Genomic DNA, 20,148 nt, shown 5'->3' on the forward strand with positions numbered 1-20,148 from the left:
TGCCCACATAGGCTGGGTCCTCCCACATCAATTAAAAAAAAGAAATTATGTATTTATTGTGTATAGTGTTCTGCCTACAAGCCAGAAGAGGGCACCAGATCTCATTACGGACGGTTGTGAGCCACCATGTGATTGCTGAGAATTGAACTCAGGACCGCTGGAAGTGCAGTCAGTGTTCTTAACTTCTGGGCCATGTCTCCAGCCCTCTACATCAATTATCAAAGAAAATGCTCTACAGATTTGCATACAGGCCAAATCTCAAGCTAGATTCTTTTCCCAAGTATGTCTAGATTTGTTTCAAACCAATCAATACAACTTCGCTTGCTACTGAGAGCCAATTAAGGGTGGAGCAATGGATCACTGGCTTCTCCAAAGGGTCAAGGCTTAACTCCCAGCACCCACTTGGCAGCTGGCCAGTGGTCCATATCTCCAAAACCAGGGTATTCAACACCTTCTTCTGGCCTCCTCAGGTACCGAACTCATGTGGTGCAGTCATATAATCAGGCAAAACACTCACAGACATAAAATAAAACAAAATCTAAACAAACTATTTTAAAGTCAGTTAAAAATTTAAACACGGGTAATTGGAGAGATGTTCCAGCATGTAAGAACACTTTCTTGCTGGGCATTGATGGTGCACGCCTGTAGTCCCAGCACTTGGGAGGCAGAGGCAGGCAGATCTCTGAGTCTATAGAGCTAGTTCCAGGACAGGCTCCAAAGACAGAGAAACCCTGTTTTAAAAAAATAAATAAAAAGAAAAGAAAAAGGAAAATACTTTCTGTTCTTACCAAAGACCCAAGTTTATATCCTAGCTCACTATTGTCTGTAACTCCAGCTCTAGGGCATCCAATACCCTGGCTTTCATGGACACACACACACACACACACACACACACACACACACACACGTGAATAAATAATAAAAGTGCTGGAAAGATAGCTAAGCAGTGAAGAGCACTTGCTGTTATTGTTGAAGACCTGTGTTTGGCCCTTAGCATCATCTTGTCAGCTGACAACTTCCTGCAATTCCAGTTCCAGAGACTATGATGCCCTCTTTTGGACCCTAGGAGACACCAGGCCTGCACAAAGTACATACACATATATATGCACAGACATTCATACAGAAAAGTTAAAAACAGTACTATTTTTATTTATTTAGTTAGTTTTTTTGAGGCAGGGTTTCTCACCACCCTTGCCAGGCTAAAAGCAAATCTTAAAATTGTTGAAGCTGTGTTGTGGTGGAAGCAGGGTGGTAGTGCATGCCTTTAATCCCAGCTCTTGGGAGGCAGAGGCAGGTGGATCTTTGTGAGTTCAAGACCAGCCTGAGCTATATAATGAGACTTTTTTTCTTTTACTTTTTACTTTTTTTGGAGACTGGGTTTCTCTGTGAAACAGTCCTGGCTGTCCTGGAACTCGATTTGCAGACCAAACTGGCTTGGAACTCAGAGATCTGGCTGCCTCTGCCTCTTGGGTGCTAGGTTAAAGGCATCATCACCACTGGCTCAGTATGTAAAAGCACTTGCCACCAAGCCTGACAACCTGATTCCGATCAAGACTCCCATGATAGGAGAGAACCACAAGTTGTCCTCTGACCTCTACACTTACACCATAATGTGCTCATGCACACATGTGCAAAATAAACATTACAAAATTAAAAACAAAAAACCTTCCCTACTGTCCTGACACTGTGACCTATGTCCCCTTGTAGGGCAGTGATTAACTGCTACAGCACAAGTATCAGAATTACTGGCATCCTTTTAGACAAAGCAATTCTTCAGCACAAACTTATCACGGATTTCCAAGGCTGTCTAGCTTAAAGCACTGTACTTGGCAAGTATTTGTGGAATCTACACTTTTTTGTATTCCCCATTCCCCCTCCCTTCACCCAGTTCCAAGGCTAGCACTCAATGACTTTCTATGATCTAGGAGAACAAGCACAGAGAAACTCCTTTCCAACATCTGACTTCTCTTTCTAGGGATATGATCCTGCAGTAGCAATGTAGCTTAAGTGCCTACCTAGCAAGCACGAGGTCCTGGGTTTGACACTGCCTGCCCTGGACTGGAAAGGTCAGTGGGGCTAACTCAGCAGACAGAGGCATTTATTGAGTCTGGTTCCCCCAGGATCCACACACTGGAAGGACTCAAGTTATCTTAGAAACTCCACATACACCATGATATTCCTGACCCCAAAAACTGAATTTTAAAAAATTAGAGGGCCAGATGTGGTGGTACACCCTTTAATCTCAGCACTAAGCAGGCAGTGGATCTTTGTGAGTTTGGGGCCAGCCTTATACTCACAGAGAGTTCCAGGCCAGCCAGGGGCAACATAGAACTTTGGTTCAAACAAAACAAACAAAAAACAGTAATTACAAATAACTATGAGGGAAATGGTCATTTTTTTGTTTTTGTTTTTTTGAGACAGGGTTTTTCTGTAAATTTTAGAGACTGTCCTGGAACTTTCTTTGAAGACCAGGTTGGCCTTGAACTCCAAGATCTGCCTGCCTCTGCCTCCCAAATGCTGGGATTAAAAGTGTGTATCACCATCACCCAGCTGGAAATAGTCACTATGTAATAGTAGTCTACACAAGGTTAGTTTCTGTGAACATCAAGGAATTTTTAGTCTTTTCAAAAATGAAGTCAGCTTTTCTGAGGTAGGAATAAAAAACTGCCAATCGCTTTTACTCTACAGCCAATTAAGGATGGTAGGTAGACAGAGGATGGGGTCTATATGCCCATGCCCTAGTATCCTAATTATAGAAATAATAACAATGCCCCCCCCCAAGTAGTAGGGAACATCCAGGATACTAGCCAACTTTTTTTTTTTTTTTTTTAAGAGCAAGGCCTCACCATGTAACCTTGGCTGGTCTGAACTTGCAATGTTTTTTGCTAGCCTCAAAAAAATCATAGAGATCCAGACTCCTTGGGTTAAATGTGTGGACTGACATGCCTGCCCAGCTGAGACCAGCCAACTTGAAGTAAAACTAAGGAACAACATCATCTCTCTGCCCTGGAAGCGCAGAAGGGAAGGAAGTCTTCTCCTTGGTAGACTCAGGACCAACTGTGGCCGGAACAGGTGTTATAGACACAGAGACAGGCTTTACAAAAACCAAGAGAACCCTGGGATTAACTTTATTGCTGATGGGTATGCTCCTCCTCTGGGCACCTTGGTCTTTCCAGTGGTCCAAAGCCCCTCCACAGGATAACACAGTGCTTAGGCTCTGCTGGGCCAGAGGCAAGGAGGACAGCCTGTCCCCAGACCCTACCTCCATGGTCCAGTCCCTCCCACTCCCACCCACCCTATTGCACATCAAATCATGTAAACATGGCTTCAGGCATGGCCTGGAACAGGATTGAGGCAGATTGATGTGTAAACGGATTTGGGACCAGGAACTAGAGCCATTCCCCCAGCTCTACCTCAGGCTGAGGCCAAGGCTACATCTGAAAAGGCAGGAGGCGGGTCCCAAACTCTGGCTCAGATTATGCAGCAGTGCAGATGGTTCGGCTCCCTCCTCCACCCACCCTTGCAGATTCCAGGTCCTGAGGTCCAACCACCCTAGTTTGCCTCCCCAGCCTAGGCAGTGTCCAGTTTTCTCCTTCTCAACTCCTAGCTGGAGGTCACTGGTGCTGTTTCTTCCTGGAAGCCCTGGGGAAACCAGAGACAGACAGTGGCAGTCTGTCCAGCCCTGGAAAAGAGAAGGCAGGCAATCAGAAGTGGATATGGGTCCAGCTCCTCAGAAGTGAGTCAACCAGGGCATGTAAGGGGCAAAGAGCCAGGTAACATACAGACAGGTGGGCTACCCTCAGTTCAGAACGCCCTTCCCCCAGCCCGTGTGTTGTCCGACTCCCTTACCAAAGGCTCGGATGAGCTCTGCCCTCACAGCTGCAGTGAAGGTCTTCACTAGACAGAGTGTGGTGAGGCCAGCAAAGGCTGCATTGTAGAGGAACACGATATAGAAATTGCCCAGCCAGTTGAAGCGTCCAAAGTCACCCAGCAGGTCGAAGCGAGTCAGCCCTTAAGTACAAAGTCCTTGATGAGAAGGGGAAATCCCCAAAACCCTCTCCTCAAAGGAGCCAAACGTTCTGCTGCCTCCTAGTGGCTATATTGGAACATCACATCGGCTAGCATGGCAGTGCATATATTACTACTCTCCAGCCCGTTCCCAGGCCTGTTGATGACTACTGGATGCGTCCTTAGCTAAGTTGGCATCTATTCCTCCTGCCTGAGGCTCGACCCATTTCCTCCAGCAGGGCTGCCTCTAGCTTCAGGTATCTCTAGGGGATAACAAGTGCTTCCTAGCTAAATATCTACAAGTTGGCTATTAAATTTTCAGTAGGGCACAGTTACGTAGCTAAGAAAGACAAAGCACAGAGTGCAAACTGTCATCATGCTGTTTTTATCCCAATTCCACTTCGAGATAGCTGGGAGATGTGAGTTCCTTAAATGCTCTGGGCCTCAGTTTCCTCAAATTTAAAACAGAGAAAACAATGGGGCTATACTAATTGAGGAAACTGCTGGAGAGATGGTTCAGTGGTTAAGATGGCTCAGTGGCTAAGCTGTTCTTCCAGAGGTCCCAGGTTCAATTCCCAGCACCTGCATGGCAGCTCACAGCTGTCTATAACTGTAGTTCCAGAGGATCTGACACCCTCACACAGGCATGACTGCAGACAAAACACCAATATATATATATATATAATTAAAAACAATTCTGGGACTGGAAAAACAGCTCAGTAGTCAAGAGCACTTGTTGCCCTTGCAGAGGACCTGTGTCAGTGCCCAGCAGCCACCAGCTGCTGCACACAACCATCCATGTCTCCAGGTCCAGCGCATTTGACCCTCTCTTCTGGGCACTTCCACAGGCACCATGCATGCAAGAGGCACACAAACACACGTACAGGCAAAACACTCATACACATAAAAAATCTTTTAGAAGGATAGTTCCTAACTGGGTATGGTATTATGTCACAGAACTCCAGCACTCTGGAGGATAATGAGTAAGACCTTGGTAGTTCTGCTCTGTTACAGGGTCTCCCTATTTAGCCAAGGCTTGCCTGGAACTCCCTACGAAACCCAGACTGGCCTTTAACCTCAATTTTTATAGCTATGAAAACTAAGTCAATTAATTCCCTTCCCTACTTTCAGTACTTACCAAGGGTCCGAGAGAAGACGGGAAGTGCTGAGCTTAGGACCAGGAGGCAGACACAGTTCCCAATTATCTGAGTGAGAGAAAAGAAGGAAGAAGCAGAAGTAGCAAGAGTTGTCAGCACTCGGGAGGCAGAGGCAGACAGGGTTCTGTGAGTTCAAAGCCAGCCTGGTCCACAAATATTGTTCCAGGACAGCCAGGGCCACACAGAGAAATGCTGTTGTTGTTGTTGGTGTGAGGGGAGGGGAGGGGGGGTGCTGCCAACACCCAGCACTCACACATCCGCAGGAGTCTTCTCCTCTTCCCTCCCAACTACCTGTGTCATAGCTGTGTCATGCCATCTAGGCCTCAAGCTTCGGAAGAGTGGAGAACTGTAGAAACCCACGACTGAGGACACCATCAGGTAACTGTCACCGCTGGGTTAGGGAAGAACTGGCCAGCCTCTAAGAAGTAATGGTTGCCTGTCTCAGAGAAAGGACCTGAGGTCTCTTTTCAAGATCAAGTATGCGGAGGTCACAGGTCAAGGCTGGGCGTCTTCTCCTATTAATTTACTATTGTGTGTGTGTGTGTGTGTGTGTGTGTGTGTGTGTGTATTCATGCTACAGAGTCAGGGGTCAGTCTCTCATGCCACTGTGAGTTTGCAGGGATAGAAGTCAGGTTGTCAGGCTTGCTTGGTAGGCACTTTTATCCACTGAGCCATCTTTTTAAAAACTTCTCAATTGTGTGTACTCGTGTGACGGTATGATCATATGAATGTGGACACCTGCAGAAGCCAGAAGAGGCTGTCAGATCTTGTGGAGCTGGAGTTACAGGTGGTTGTGAGCCACCTGACCTGGGTTCTGGAAACTGAATTTGGGTGCTCTTGCAAAAGCATCAACACCCCTAACCACTGTGTCCTCTCTCAGCCCTCACTGGATCATCTTGCCGGCCCACTACCTTAAAATATTTTTTGAGACAGGTTATTTTAAATCTAGAATTTACCAGTTTGGCTAGACTGGCTCTTGAATAAACCATCTGGATCTTCCTCTCTCGGCCTCCCAGCCCTGGACTATAGGCAGATGTACTTAACCAACTGCGTTAACTCCCTGGCCCTCAAGATCAAGTATTACCTTGTCTGAACCCAAGTTAGATGAAGATTTGTCCCCTCTTCCCTGTTACCCCTCCCCAGTATTCCCAAGGAGTCTATTGGAGTCCTGGGAGGCAGTTTGATGAGAGCAAGCCACAGGATTTCCAGAAGGATACAAGATCAACACGACCTGAATGATGGCACCAAAGGATCCCAGTTTAGAGAAGGAGACCTGGCCCAGGGAGGCATCCTGTGGGGGTAGGGGTGACATGATTGAGGAACATTCCCACCTTGAGTACCCCCAGCCCCACCCAGTCTTCTCTCTGTCCTCAGCTTCTGTCTCTCCAGCACCCACCCCAAGACAGGATTTTACGCTGTAGCATAGTACAGCCCTTTGGGTCCTGAAACTTGTGGCAATCCACCTGCTTTAGCTTCCTAAGTGCTAGGATAACAGGCATGAGACACTATATATAGCCTCCTCAGCCTTTCTTAATTAAGCCCTCTCCAAAAGAAATGGTGGGAAGAGCCCTGTACCTGAATGCCCCTTGGCATGGCAGCTTCATCGATGAGCAGCTCCAGGATATGGATGGCCACAATAAGCACGGACAGGCCCTGTGTGCAGCAAGATCACCAACTCCCATCACCCCTGCTCCAGCCCACAGCTGTGCTCTGAGCTCAATATGAAGAGCACTTTCTTCAGTTTGTAAGAGTAGCTCAGCTTCCAAGCAGCTTTAGGGATCTCCTTGAGCTGCTGCTATCAACACAGCACTTTAAAGACACTAATGGACAGACTGCAAATGGACAGACTGCAAAAGCCTAACTAGAAAGAGAACACCTATGGGGCTGGGGGGTGTAGCTCTGAAGAGCACTTAACCAGTACATGCAAAGGCCTGGGTCAATCCTCAGCACCACACCTTTATTCTCCTTCCATGGCAAATCTGTGTACTTTCTCAATGACTTTGTGTGGTTTGGGGCAAGACAGTTGTGTTTCTTCTTCCACAAAATGGGAATTAAAGTTCTTACCACAGGATGAGACCCAAGGTAGGCCCTCTGAGAGGCAACTACCACTACAGATGACAACCACATCAACGTACATCTTTGTCTTCCCTGAAGAAGCTAGGGTACCAAGGATCCACTTGCTCCCCACCCCACCAGGGCTAGTAAACCCACCGTCAGCAGCAGCAAGCACAGCATGGCCAGAGGGTAGCCCAGGTTCCGCTGCCAGGCTGAAGCCTTTCGTCGCTTTTCTGTGCAGGGACAGGAGAGTGTCAGCAAGTACTTGGAACAAGGAGCTACTCTCCCTGGGTAAAGCACCAGTCCACACACCTAAGAGGACCCTCTGTGTCTGCAGAGCCAGGACCTGTCTGTGCAGCAGCTCCATGTCCAAAGGCAGCCAGCAGGAGGTGGGGTCTGAGGGCAGACAACACACTTCCCTCAGTGCTTGTCAATGCCCATCTACCACCCAAGCAAGGGAGTATTTAAACTCACTGCAGATTCTTCGAGTCAGAGCTGCCTCCTCAAAGGCGGAACAGTTCAGCTGTTCTTCCAGATCTTCTAGCAGCTGAGGACAGGAGACAGGGAGGGGCTGGCAGAGGCTCTCTGACCCCTACAGCCCTCTACAGTCTCAGTCTTGACTCTCTCATTCACCACCCCATGCCCAGCAGCTCTGTCATATCCCTAATTTCTCATGCTCTGACCAGCTCCAGATGATGGAGCAAGGGACACAGAAGCCAACTGAGGTGTGGCCTTCTGCAAATTGTGCACAACATAACTATAGGTTCATTTCATGGTTTGGACTCATGCAGAAAATTTGTCCTGTACAAAAGGCAAGGAGTACTACATACCCGGGGCTTGACCAGCAACTTCCCAGTGACAGAGAACATGCGGGCCAGACCTAGTGGAGTGCACACTGTAGGGACAAGAGCTTGTCAGTCACCTCTCAGATCCTTCACTCCCTCCCAGCCCTTGCCCAACCCTTCTCCTTCCGTCCTGATTGCTGGAGCCCAAGGTGCTCTCTTTCCCTCCCAGACGCTGTACTCACCCAGAAGAAGGAGAACTCCAAGGAAGGAGATACAGGAATAGAGGTAGGGGAGGTAATACTCCCAGAAGTCTAAGGACAAAAAAAGGCATGTCAGCTTGTCTTCCTCCTCCAGGATACTAGGAGGTGACAGGCTCAGGGTCTACACAGGAACACAATACAAACACCTTCAGGCTCTAGGCAAGTAAAACCCCGGGAACACTAGGCCAGGCTAGAGGCCGAGTGCTGGGCAAACTAGAGATCCTTATTTATATAGAAGGCAGCACAGCTGCTGTCTGGCCAGGTGAGGTGAGCAGGGTTAAGTGTAGTCATATCCTCTGTCAAGCAAGGAAGATATTAAGATGAAACTTCTCGATTCTAAAATGGGAGGCCAGGTATGGTGGCACAGGCCTGTAATCCCAGAAGGCAGATTTCAAGGCCAGCCTGGGCTTTACAGTAAACAACTGGTTATCTATTATTTATTTTTAAACAAGGGCTCTCCGTAGCCATAGCCATAGCCGTGACTGACCTGGAACTAAGAGATCAACCTGCCTGAGCCTCCTGAGTGCTGGGATTAAAATAAATTGTGTGCTGCCACCACCCAGATGATTATCTATCTTTTAAATCACTGCATGGACCCAGGGAAATATTTCTACATGTTGGATGCGTTCAAAGTTCATCAGTTTGAAACTTCAGCCTACAGAATTAGTGCCAGTCTTTTCCTCTTTAAGAGGACTACAGTTAATCAAATGCACAAGGCCAACTGAGGAGCCAGTATTTTTTTCTTTCCTTTTTAAAACAGAATCTTAGCTGGATGGTAGTGGTGCACACCTTTAATCCCAGTACTTGGGAGACAGAGGCAAGCAGATCTCTGTGAGTTCGAGGACAGTCAAGGTTTCTTTGTGTAGCAAAGAAACACTTATCTTGAAAAAAACTAAACCAAACAAAAGAGAGAGGGAGTGAGCATCTTCCTCTGTAGCCCAAGATGGCCTCATACTCACTGTATGAACTCATGGCAATTACCCTGACTTAGTCCTGGGTGCTCAAATTACAAGCTCTAAAAAGAGGAGGTAGGAGGACAGGGCTGGAGATGTGACTAAGTTTATGTTGCAGAGGACCCAGGCTTGGTTCCCAGCACCCACATGGAAGCTCACTGTCTTCTATAAGTGTAGTTCTAGAGGATCTGATGCTCTCCTCTGGTCTCTGTCAGCACTGTACACATGTGGTACACAGACAAGCATACAGGGAAAACACCCACACACATAAACCTTTAAAAAGAGGAATAAGCCGGAGCTCTGTTATGGTTTGGATATAAAATGGTCTTTTAGAACCTAAGTGTTGAAGGCCTAGTCCCCATTACAATGAGCAGAGGTGGGCCCTTGCGAAGTGGCCGGGGCAGAGCTCTGGCCATCCACGGGTTCATAAGCTGTACTCCACCAGCACATGCTCCTTGCCCTGAGGGTCCACGTCACCACAGCCCAGAAACCAGACCTAATGATCACAGACTGAAACCTGAACCCACGAGCCACAACTGTTTAACTCTCACCATAGAGCGACTCCCTGCTGGCCTTGTCATTATCTACAATGGCTGACGCCACCCACACCATGCCCAGCACAAGCAGGGTGAGGAGTATCAACATCACCACTGTCTCGTAGACCCGGCCCAGGACACCCTACAGAAGGAAGAAACCGGGAAAGCAGAGAAGGGTGTCAACATTACATTACAGCAGTGTGGGGAAGGAAGGAGTCATTTGAGCTATGCCTGTTTTGGGGACCAAGGACGTCTGGATTCAGCAGACAGGAGAGGTGTTTCTTATAATTCTAAATCACTCTTCCCTCTTACTCCCCACTCTGGGTTTATTCTATATCCTGGGGATTCCCTTGTAAACCCCATCCTCCAACCATTCAGTCTCCTTGTCTGTTTCGAGGAGATGAACCATCTCATCACATGAGCTCTCTGCTCTCTGACTTCTGGTTCAGCCTTCCCAATGCAAGGGTCAGCAGGGAAGGTGAAGGCAGTGGAACAAGTCTGCCATTTCCTACGCTTTCTCTCACCTTTGGCATAACGGGTTCCAGCAGCAGCTACAGCAATAAGACAATAACTGGTCTGCTAAATAAACACATGTCTCAATTTTAACTACCAATGATTCTAGAAATGCCCCTTAGGCTTGGGGTGGCAATGGATTCTCATATTGCTACAGCCTCAGACTGCTTGTTCCATTCCTTAACTCTGACTGAAGTCTGTAAATTATGTCCTGTATCAGTTCCCTAGAGTAGAGTTCTGCTTCTGGCCTGAGTTGCCTAATATTTCCTGCACTTACCTTTCTGGAGCCAGCGAAGCCCTCAGACTCTGTGAAGAAATATGCAAAGGGCATAAGGAAGATGAGGGACAGGTTGGAGAAGAGAAAAACGAGGTTCCAAAGACCTAGAACCAAAAAACAAAAAATAGAGTTGGTCACTAAGGGCCAATGGAGGCGGGCGACATGACTGATTATCCTAAGACTGCCTGATTCCACCGAGTTACCTGCCCTATTCCCTACCCCACCTAAGCTCCAGTCCAGATCCACATACCATGGATGAGGGAGCCGTTGAGCCACTGGATATAGTAGTTCCGTGGCAATGAGAGCAATACCTCATTGCTGATGATGGAAAAAGGCAAGAGTAAGACGGCACCCAGAGCAACCGCCAAGGTAAAGGTGCACAGCTCCAGCCTAAGGGAAGAGGACAGATGGGTCAGCCTGGTACTCACTGTCCTGCTGCCCTAGAAGCCCTGTTCCTTCCCAAGGGCACCTATGGCTTCTAGGACAGTTGTAGGGATGGGAAGGAGCTGTCCAGCTGGGCTCTTTTGTCATCCCATCCTAGTCCTTACCTACAGGGTAGCCTTGGCACCTGGGATGGATGCCATCTCAGGCATTCATAGGCACCTGATCACCGGCCATGTCACTTGTTTAGGCTATCCCAGGAATGTGATCTTCCCATACATGTCTATAGGGCACGTCAGGAATGATAACAAAGCAAGGGGTGTGGCTCCTCCTCTCTGCTTAGGGATATAGATTTCTGAGCTGGCCTCTTTCTGTATGGATAAAAGCTCAGTCGCTCCATATGGCTATACCCTTTAAGAAGGCATTAGTGTAGAGGATAAACACAAGCTAAAACCCAACTTCATAAGCAAGGCCTGTGCCATGGGCTGCATCAGCTGGAAACAAATTGACAAAGGGACAGCTGCCTTCTAGTCTGTGGATCCAGAGAAGGCATCTCATATTTCCTCTGTGTGCTGCTAATAAGAACTGTCCATGGGGGGCTGGAGAGATGGCTCAGCAGTTAATAGCACTGACTGCTCTTCCAGAGGACCTGGGTTTAATTCCCAGCATCCACACACAGCTCAGAGCTGTCTGTGACTCCAGTTCCAGGGGACTCAATGCCCATGGCAAACACCAATTACACATAAATAAAAATAAATGAGGTTTAAAAAAAAACTGTCCATAATAAGGGCCTTCCTCTAAGAACCAAGCACTTTTTGCCCTCAGGGTTTTGTGTATGTGTGTGTTTGGGGAGAGGGGTTCAAGACGGGGTTTCTCTGACCCCTCAGGGGTTTTTAATCTTCACTAAACCCTGTCCTGTTTCCATTAGCCTGTCTCCCCTGTCCCTTCCCCACCCAAATTGACTGTTGCGAGGTGAAGCCAAGCTGAAGCCATTTCCTGGTGACTCAGGCCCCAGCCAGTATCCTGATCATGAAGCTCCTGGCCCAACCAGGGAGACAGGAACAGCAGCTTTTCTGAGCATCCCCAGCATGAAGCAAAGCCAGGGAGCCAGAAATAGGGTGGAAGCAGAACTCTTTCTCTCTTGGATGGATGACAGCTCCTGATCCCGCTGCTCTAGAGGACTTTCTAGATCCCAGCTCCTAGAAGTCACTGGATTCAGGTATTGAGGGTAGTGATACTCACGCAATCTTGTTAACTGTGGCATCTTCATCATCCACTGCAAAAGACAGACAGGAAGGGGACTCAGCAGGACATCAGTGGGCAGCTCTGGGAGCCAAAAGTATTATAATGTGTCCCCATCCCCATCACTGTAGACTGCTGAAAAGGAGGCTCTGGAAGACCTATACAACATCTTACATTATAACTTCAACCTGTTCTCCAACTGAGAGGGTAACCCAATGACCAGTGGCCCTACGCACACAGAATACAAGCTCCAAATCCCTACTCTTCTCCCTCTTCCATCACTGTCATCACGAGTTCCTCTCTATAGAGGTTCAGATTGTACTCTGAGCTTGTTCACATCAGTGCTGGGGAAGGGAAAAGACATGCATGGGGTGGAGGATGCACAAAGAAAAGTCTCCATGGGACAGCACTAATGTTGACAGCTTGTTGGGTGTGTTTCTCTATCCCACCACTGATACCCCCAATGGGACCCAAAGCCACACTCCAAGAAAGCTTAAGTCTCTCTACAAATTGGGAGGTGCCAGGTCCTAGTGGGAAAACACTAGGAAAGGAGATGGCACAAAACATATGCCCATGGCACTCAACCCGCAATTCCCATGTCAGGTCAAATGGCTCTTTGGTCCCCCCTGTGACAAAGTACCAGGTGGACTTAATTATGCTCATTTTGTAGGGAAAATCTGAGGATTAGAAAAGATACATAGATGCAGGTGGTGGCGGAGCATGTCTTTAATCCTAGTACTTGGGAAGTAGGAACAGGAGGATCTCTTTGAGTTCAAGGCCAGCCTGGTCTACAGAGTGAGTGCCAGGAAAGCCAGGGCTACAGAGAAACCCTGCCTCAAAAATTTGAAAACAATAAACAAACAAAGAAAAGCTACATGGGATGTGGTAGCACACACCAATATACCATGAAGGCTAGCAATTGGGAGGTAGAGACAGGAGTTCAAGGTCACCCTTAGCTACATAAAGAGTTTGAAGTCAGACAGGACTATATGAGATATTATCTACAAAACAAAAATAAAACAAGCCAGACACTGGTGGTACACGCCTTTAGTTCCAGAGGTAGAAGCAGGTGGATCTCTGTGAGTTCAAGTCCAGCCTGGTCTACAGAGCGAGTTCCAGGATAGGCTAAGCAATACAGAGAAACCCTGTCTCCAAAAACCAAAAACCAAAAACCAAAACCAACCAACCAACCAAACAAACAAACAAAACCAAGAAAAAACCACATTATTTTATATTCTAACTTAAAATATATACAAATAAAGCAATTAAGTAACAAGAAAGAAATAAAAGCTATTCCCATCTAGACCTCCTACCCTCCACCTTAGCTCTCCTGTGGAAGAACAGGTGCTGAGCAGCAGAAGTTTCAGAACAGCCCAGCACAGCCACTTTTCCTTTTCCCACAGGCCACCACCCACTCCTCTGAGGCTGGCTCCATGGCAACTGGCACTCTAGCTGCAGGTAGTGAAGTCCACAGTACCTGTGGTAAACTCAGCAGGCTTCTTGAAGCGGGTCAGGAAGATGTGGCAGAGGATGTAGAGTGTTGCAAACAAAAGTATTGAGATCTAAGGTATAAAAAAAAAAAAAAAAAAAACACAACCTATAATGAGAAGTTCTATAGCTTCTAGCACATTCCATAGCCCCAATAGCCTCAATATAAAGTTCCATATGCCAGGTGGTGCTTTGAGTCCCAGCACTTGGGAGGCAGAGGCAGGCAGACATCTGAGTTTGAGGCCAGCTTGGTCTACAGAGCTAGTTCCAAGGCAGCTAGGGCTACACAGAAAAACCCTGTCTCGAAATATAAAAAACAAAACAAAAAGCTCCATGCATCCTGGGAATCTACATTTCTCACTGATGTCTTCCTTCTAGTTAAGGCGTTGGGGGCTCTAAGCAGGACCAAACAGAGACTGCCCCAAGTCCCTGGGGAAAGAGCGTGAACCCAGTCCTGGTACTTTGTTGTAGGCACAAGCTTTATCCATATCTTCTAGAGATGAACAGAGAAATTCCTAGAACTACACATGCACACACATACCCCATACCCTAAATCAGGCCACAGAATGAGACTGACTGACTACACTTTGAGAACATTCTGGAAGAGTAGCAGGCTTGAGGAAAAGATGCCTGCAATGTCTTCATAGGTCCTTTCACCCAACTCCATCTGCTGCAATGAGAAAGTACACACCATGAACTACTATGTAAGAATCATGTCTACGGACCAAATCAGAGCTTATACTCCATTTATCCAGAGCCTGAAACATCAGGTCTGCTCAGTGGCCAACTGGAGCCCATTTAATTATCATTTAGCCTAAGAGGAGGCTTTAGTCAGGTCCTACAATTCTGGAGATGGTTATCTCTCACTTTAAAAGTAGTCAATCCTCTGGTCCTACCACAACTTCAGGGCAGGGTCTCTTAGGACCTACCCATGGCTCTGAGTGGTTAGACCTCCAACTGACAGGACAGAATTTGGACAGATTAATTAGTACTTGGGTTATTTCTCTACACTAGCCCAAAGTCAGAGAATACCAAAAAGAGGTGTCACTGTAGTTGAGGTAGGCAAAGACAAGATCAGTCAATCTCATGTGTCTTCTAGTCTCCAAGAGGAACTGATCATACAGGAGATCTGTACCTTGACAAGGAGAGAAGACACCAAGGTGCCCTGAATCTAGAAAAGAGCTGTAACTTTTGACTTAGGAAATCCCCATAAAGGCTCCACTAAGATTGTAGCTGCATTTTTACGGCCAAGTGTTCTGCCTCTTTTGGCCCTGAACTTGCGTAATATCCAAGAAGGTAGAAAAGCTCAAAAGGTCAGGGTTGGAGTTTGTTCCACCCACTTCCAGGAGAAGCTAGAGTGCTCTCTCTCCCTTTCTCCCTCTGAGACCGGGTTACTCTGTCTAGCCCTGGCTGTCCTGGAACTCACTCTGTAGACCAGGCTGGCCTTGAATGGAGATCCGCCTGCCCTCTGCCTTCTAAGTACTAGGATTAAAGATGTACATCACACCACCACCTGGCCTAGATTGTTCTCTAACTTACAAAGTTCTCTAACTTAGAAACCTTCAGCTGCCCTTGGCTGGTAGTGATGTCCTAAGCTAATGTCTTAGAAGGCAGAAACATATTAGTATAAGGTTGCCAGCCCTTATACAGTGTCCCAAGGCCTATATTTGCCTCTGTGATATGCCCCAATGAGTACCTCTCCACCAAGGAGCACACGAGGATGCTACTTGAGTCTTACACCTGGGGCTGTACCCTTGTACTTTCCAGCCCTCATTGACAAAGACAGACCTAGGTGTATCCTGTTTCCCTTTCCATTTTCTTCAATCTAAGCATGCCTAGGGGTAGCCTAAAGCTAGGCCTGAGAAAAATGAAGGATGACTCCTCCATGTCCTCTCCTGAATTTATTAAGACTTTTTTCCATTCCTCCAAACCCTTCCCTTTTCATTTAGTATGTGCAGAGTTCTGAGGGAAAAACAACACATAGAGATGATAACTCAAAGCAGGCCCAATGAAAACATGCTTCCCTAATCAAGTTCCACTGGGGTGCTCCTATCCTAGAGCAGTACCCTACTTACTGTGTGCAAAGTTCAGCTGCAATTCTTGGCTACCCTGAAGGAGTGAGGAACACTAACTGTGCTCAGGACTACTGCGGAACACTCCCTTACAGAAGAACTCCCCTAATGGCTAGAAAGCTGGAAACCCAGTCTTCCAGAGTGTCAAACAAATGATCAGGAAGTGTTGAGGGGTGTGCGTCACTGTGTTGGCTTGTGTTAGGCATGCCGCATGCCAGAGGCCCAGAATTCAATCACAACACGAATGAAAACAAACAACCATTACTGAAAGGGTGAGGAAAATAGAAGCTAAAACGTCTGCCTCCATCTCCACATCTTCCTACCCACCTCGGACAGGATCACTTTCTTTTTTCGTGGGAGGACCCACTACATCCCCTACACTTCTCTTGTGCCTCGCGCCACCACTGCACGTCCCTAGTTAACTGCTTACTATGGCCAGGTCTCTCTCCTTTCCAACATCAGCTACCGCTGCCCTCCCATCTACTTTTAAGTGGAGCGAACATCCACTTGTCCCAGGGGAGATCCACCCTTTTCTGGAGGACCAGACTCTCCGCACCACAGGACCCACCACCAGAAACAAACGCCCACTGCGGTGGAGTAGAAGGGGGCGGGGGGAGGGGCGAGCAGCGGAGGAACGGAAACCCCATGGCTTTGTTTACCGCTCAGGGACCCAGCTTACCCGACTCCAGAGTTCGCCATCGTTGTCCCGGGCGTCTCAAGGACCAAGATGCTGGCAGCCCAGGCAACAAAACTTCCTGTCCCCACAGCTGCCCGTGCCCCTCCCACCTCGGCCCGGCCCCTTCCCGCCCAGGTCCCGCACTCACGATGCACTCGCGGACCCTGTCGTGGAACAGCTGCTCTCGCACGGATAGCACTTCGTAATCAGCTGCTTCCATACTCTGCTCAGCATGACTGGGGCGGGGGTGTCTCCGGGCCCGGGGAGGACGAGCGGGGATGAGGCCGCCGCCCGCCAAACACCCGGACCCAGCCTCGGAGCCACCAGCTCCTCGCTGCCCGTGACGGAAACTCAAGGTAATCTGGGGCTCAGATTCAGCCGTCGGATGCCCCGCCTTTAAAGGGGCAGTCCCCAGAATGCCTTGTCTTAAAGGGCTCGGGTCCCCCGCTGCGCCCTCCCCTTTAAGGTGGGGTCGCTTACAGTCCTGTTTCAACGCAAGTACCGGCCGCCCAGCTACGCGGAAGCTCTCAGCCTGGTGCTGTTCTTTTAAGAAGCCCAGTGACGACACAAGGCATGGGCGGGGTTCTTGCAAAGAGAGGAACATAATTGGCTCATCCTCAGCTGCCGCTCATCGTCAGGGGTGTGCTGATAGGGTATTCTGGGAAAGGAGGCGGGATATTTTTGGCCTGTCCAAGCGGTTCTGAAATTTAAGAATCCGCTGATCGGCTGTGGAGATGTGATGGTTTCAGGATACCAGTTTCAGCCACGATTTTAGTTTAAATGAACGGTTTGGACCAGAACCGGTCTATATATAAGAGCACCACGGGGCGTTCTGAATGAACCGCTGCCCTGTAACACAAGGGCCTTTATAGCATTTTCTCAAACTGTATTTGTATTGGAGTTCCCCCAGTCACACCTGAATGCTTTCACTCAATCTTTTTGTTTTGTTTTTCGAGACAGGTTTCTCTGTGTAACAGCCCTGGATGTCCTGGAACTCACTCTGTAGTAGAGGCTGTCTTCGAACTCACAGACATCCACCCAACATTCTTGAGGCAGAGGCATGGGGAATTTCTGAATTCTAGATTCTAGCCAGCCTGGTCTACAGAGTGAGTTCTAGGACAGCCAGGACTATACAGAGAATCCCTGTCACAAAACGAAAAAAAAAAAAAGCCACAAAACTTTTGTTTTGTTGAAACAGGTCTTGCTATGCAAAGGGTATCCATGAATTCTCAGCAATCTTCCTTAGCCTTCCAGTTAGCTGATTACTAGATGATAGGCATGTACTACCAGGCCCTGACTGTCCTGAAACCCTGTGAGGAAATGTCCAAGGAAATGTTGGGGAGCAGACTGGGCCAAACATTAACTGTCTACCTGCTATGTCTCTTTATAGCCTTTATCTAATTTTAACATCATAGCAAGAATTTCAGACTAGAAAATAGAGGTTGTTTCTGGTCAGTGGTGGCACATGCCTTTAATTCCAGCACTCAGGAGGCAGAGGTAAGCAGATCTCTGAGTTTGAGGCCAGCCTCATCTATACAGCAAGTATTGGGATTAAAGGCATTCACCATCACTGCCTGGCTGGTCATTCAGTTATTAAACTAGTCACAGTGACACATCTTCACACTGTAAACAAATATTCCACAACATAAACATGTATACATACTTGGCCCTTCCTATTTTTCATTCCACATCTGTGAGTTCAATTAATTTCAATTTTTAAAATCATCTTAAACAAAAACAAAACAAACTTTGGGAGGGGTAGCCATCAAGATGTCTCAGTTGGTATAGTGCTTCTCAGGAGGCAGGAACTAAATTCCATCCCTAGCCATACTTAGTAGTGCATGCTGATGAACCCAGCACTGGGGCTGGAGAGGAGAAGACAGGAGGATCCCCAGGGCTGTCTGTCTAGTCAGGATACCCTATTCATGTATCCCCAGGTCCTAGTGAGAAACAAAGTCTAAAAAAGTATTTTTTTTTTTTTTGAGTGCAAAGAGGAAACCTCTCTCAAAAAAACAAAAGCAAGATATATTTGCAGCTGGGAATGTAACTCAGTGGTAAATAAGTTAGCATGTGCCAGGCCTTGGATTTCATCCCTAATATCATGAAAAAAAAAAAGCAATTTTGAAGCAAAATCACATCTTTATTGAACATATATAGACTTTTTGTTTTGTTTTTCTGTTTTCAAGACAGGTTTTATCTGTATTGCTTTGGAGCCTGTCCTGGAAGTAGCTCTTGTAGACCAGGCTGCCTCTGCCTCCTGAGTGCTGGGGTTAAAGGTGTGCGCCACCACCACCCAGCCTGAACATGTATAGACTTTTAAGCTTTACACTTACTATACATGTGTTTTGTGTATGTGTTACATGTGTTTTGTGTATGTGTGTGCTTGAGAGCATGTTCATGCCAAGGTGCATGTGTGGAGGACACAGGACAACTTTTGAGAGCTGATTTTCCCCTTCCATAGTATGGCTCCCAGCAATTGAACTCGGGTTATCAGATGTGGCAAGCAAGTGCCTTTATAAACCAAGCTATCTCAGGCCTCACATACTTATTTTAACTATGAAAAGCATTGTGCTTTAGTGACAGTATTGAAATGCAAATCATGTTGAGGTTGGGTGTGTTGGTACATGCCTATAATCCCGGCATATGGAAGGCTGAAACAGAGGGGTATGAGTTGGCCAGCTTGGGTTAATTAGTCCCATCCTAACCTGGGCTATCTAACATGACCTTGTCTCAAAAATAAAGCAAAAATCAACATTGTCTCAACAAAATAAAGCAAAAATAACCAAAAGACTCAGAGAAAAGCCAGAATATTTACTTAATTGGCAGGCATAGAATGAAGGTCCATAATGTGTCAAGGGCTAGGTATGGGTAGTAGACATAAATGAAGGATGGAAAAGGAAGTTGTGATAAAGTATGCCAAGTTGATTAATGGATATCACTTTTTGGCATAGGGGAAAATTCATCTGTCCAAAAAAAAAAAAAAAAAAAAAAAAAGAGCAAAAACAAAAACAAAGAAACAAAAAACCCTCCCCATAGCCCTCAGAGATTGTGTAAGAGTGATAAAGGCTTTGGTTTGATTTGGATCAATCTCTCTTTTTTTTTTTAATCAAATTTCAATCATAGGAGATGATCTCTCTCTCTCTCTCTCTCTCTCTCTCTCTCTCGTGTGTATGTGTGTGTGTGTGTGTGTCTGTGAGATGTTGGGGACTGAACCAAGGGCCTTGTATGTGGTATCACTGTTAGCACTCTACTATTGACCTACACTCTAGCCCAGAATGTTTCTTAAAGAGAGATAAGAGCCAGTTGGTGGTGATGCTGGCCTTTAATCTCAGCACCCCAGAGGCAGAAGCAGGTGTATCTCTGAGTTCAAGACCAGCCTGGTCTAAAGAATGGATTCTAGGACAGCCAGGATTACAGAGAAACCCTGTCTTGAAAAACCAAAACCTAAACAACAACAAAAACCCCACAAAACAGAGATCTGACAGAATGGAGGTATTAGACCCCTGGTTCTATAAATGGGCATTGGCCCATACCCCCATTATGTATTCCCGTACCTTATCAGATTTTGTTATTTTGTATCTGTGATCTAGACCTTTTCTCCTATAAACTAAGAAGGCCTTTTTGGCCCACCAGCCAAAAATCATGACAGGGACTTATTATTAATTATGAAAGCTTGTCCTTAGCTTAGTCTTGTTCCTAATGATTTCTTCTAACTTAAATTGACCCATAATTTTTCATCTACATA

The 20,148-nt window shown here is 47.0% G+C and overlaps 1 protein-coding gene across 2 annotated transcripts; it reads right to left on the reverse strand.

Annotated features, from left to right (window-relative positions):
• Positions 1-3,095: 3,095 nt before the first annotated feature.
• On the reverse strand, positions 3,096-16,899 carry Lmbr1l (limb development membrane protein 1 like). 2 transcript variants are annotated; one of them, XM_051189838.1, is made up of 17 exons: positions 16,552-16,899; positions 13,645-13,729; positions 12,168-12,201; positions 10,795-10,934; positions 10,545-10,648; positions 9,770-9,896; positions 8,248-8,316; positions 8,051-8,115; positions 7,695-7,767; positions 7,533-7,634; positions 7,377-7,453; positions 6,741-6,818; positions 6,383-6,456; positions 5,457-5,547; positions 5,147-5,213; positions 3,850-4,011; positions 3,096-3,682 (listed from the first exon to the last, which is right to left on the reverse strand). In XM_051189838.1, the coding sequence occupies exons 1-17, from the start codon at positions 16,621-16,623 to the stop codon at positions 3,615-3,617; spliced, it is 1,488 nt and encodes a 495-aa protein (XP_051045795.1). In that variant the 5' UTR covers positions 16,624-16,899; the 3' UTR covers positions 3,096-3,614. The 2 variants fall into 2 exon arrangements, with proteins under 2 accessions (XP_051045795.1, XP_051045796.1); XM_051189839.1 differs by having other exon boundaries at positions 7,533-7,616; positions 16,552-16,897.
• Between the last annotated feature and the right edge of the window lie 3,249 nt (positions 16,900-20,148).

The sequence above is a fragment of the Phodopus roborovskii genome, unplaced genomic scaffold (assembly GCF_943737965.1).
Source record: "Phodopus roborovskii unplaced genomic scaffold, PHOROB, whole genome shotgun sequence".
Classification (NCBI taxonomy): Eukaryota; Metazoa; Chordata; class Mammalia; order Rodentia; family Cricetidae; genus Phodopus; species Phodopus roborovskii.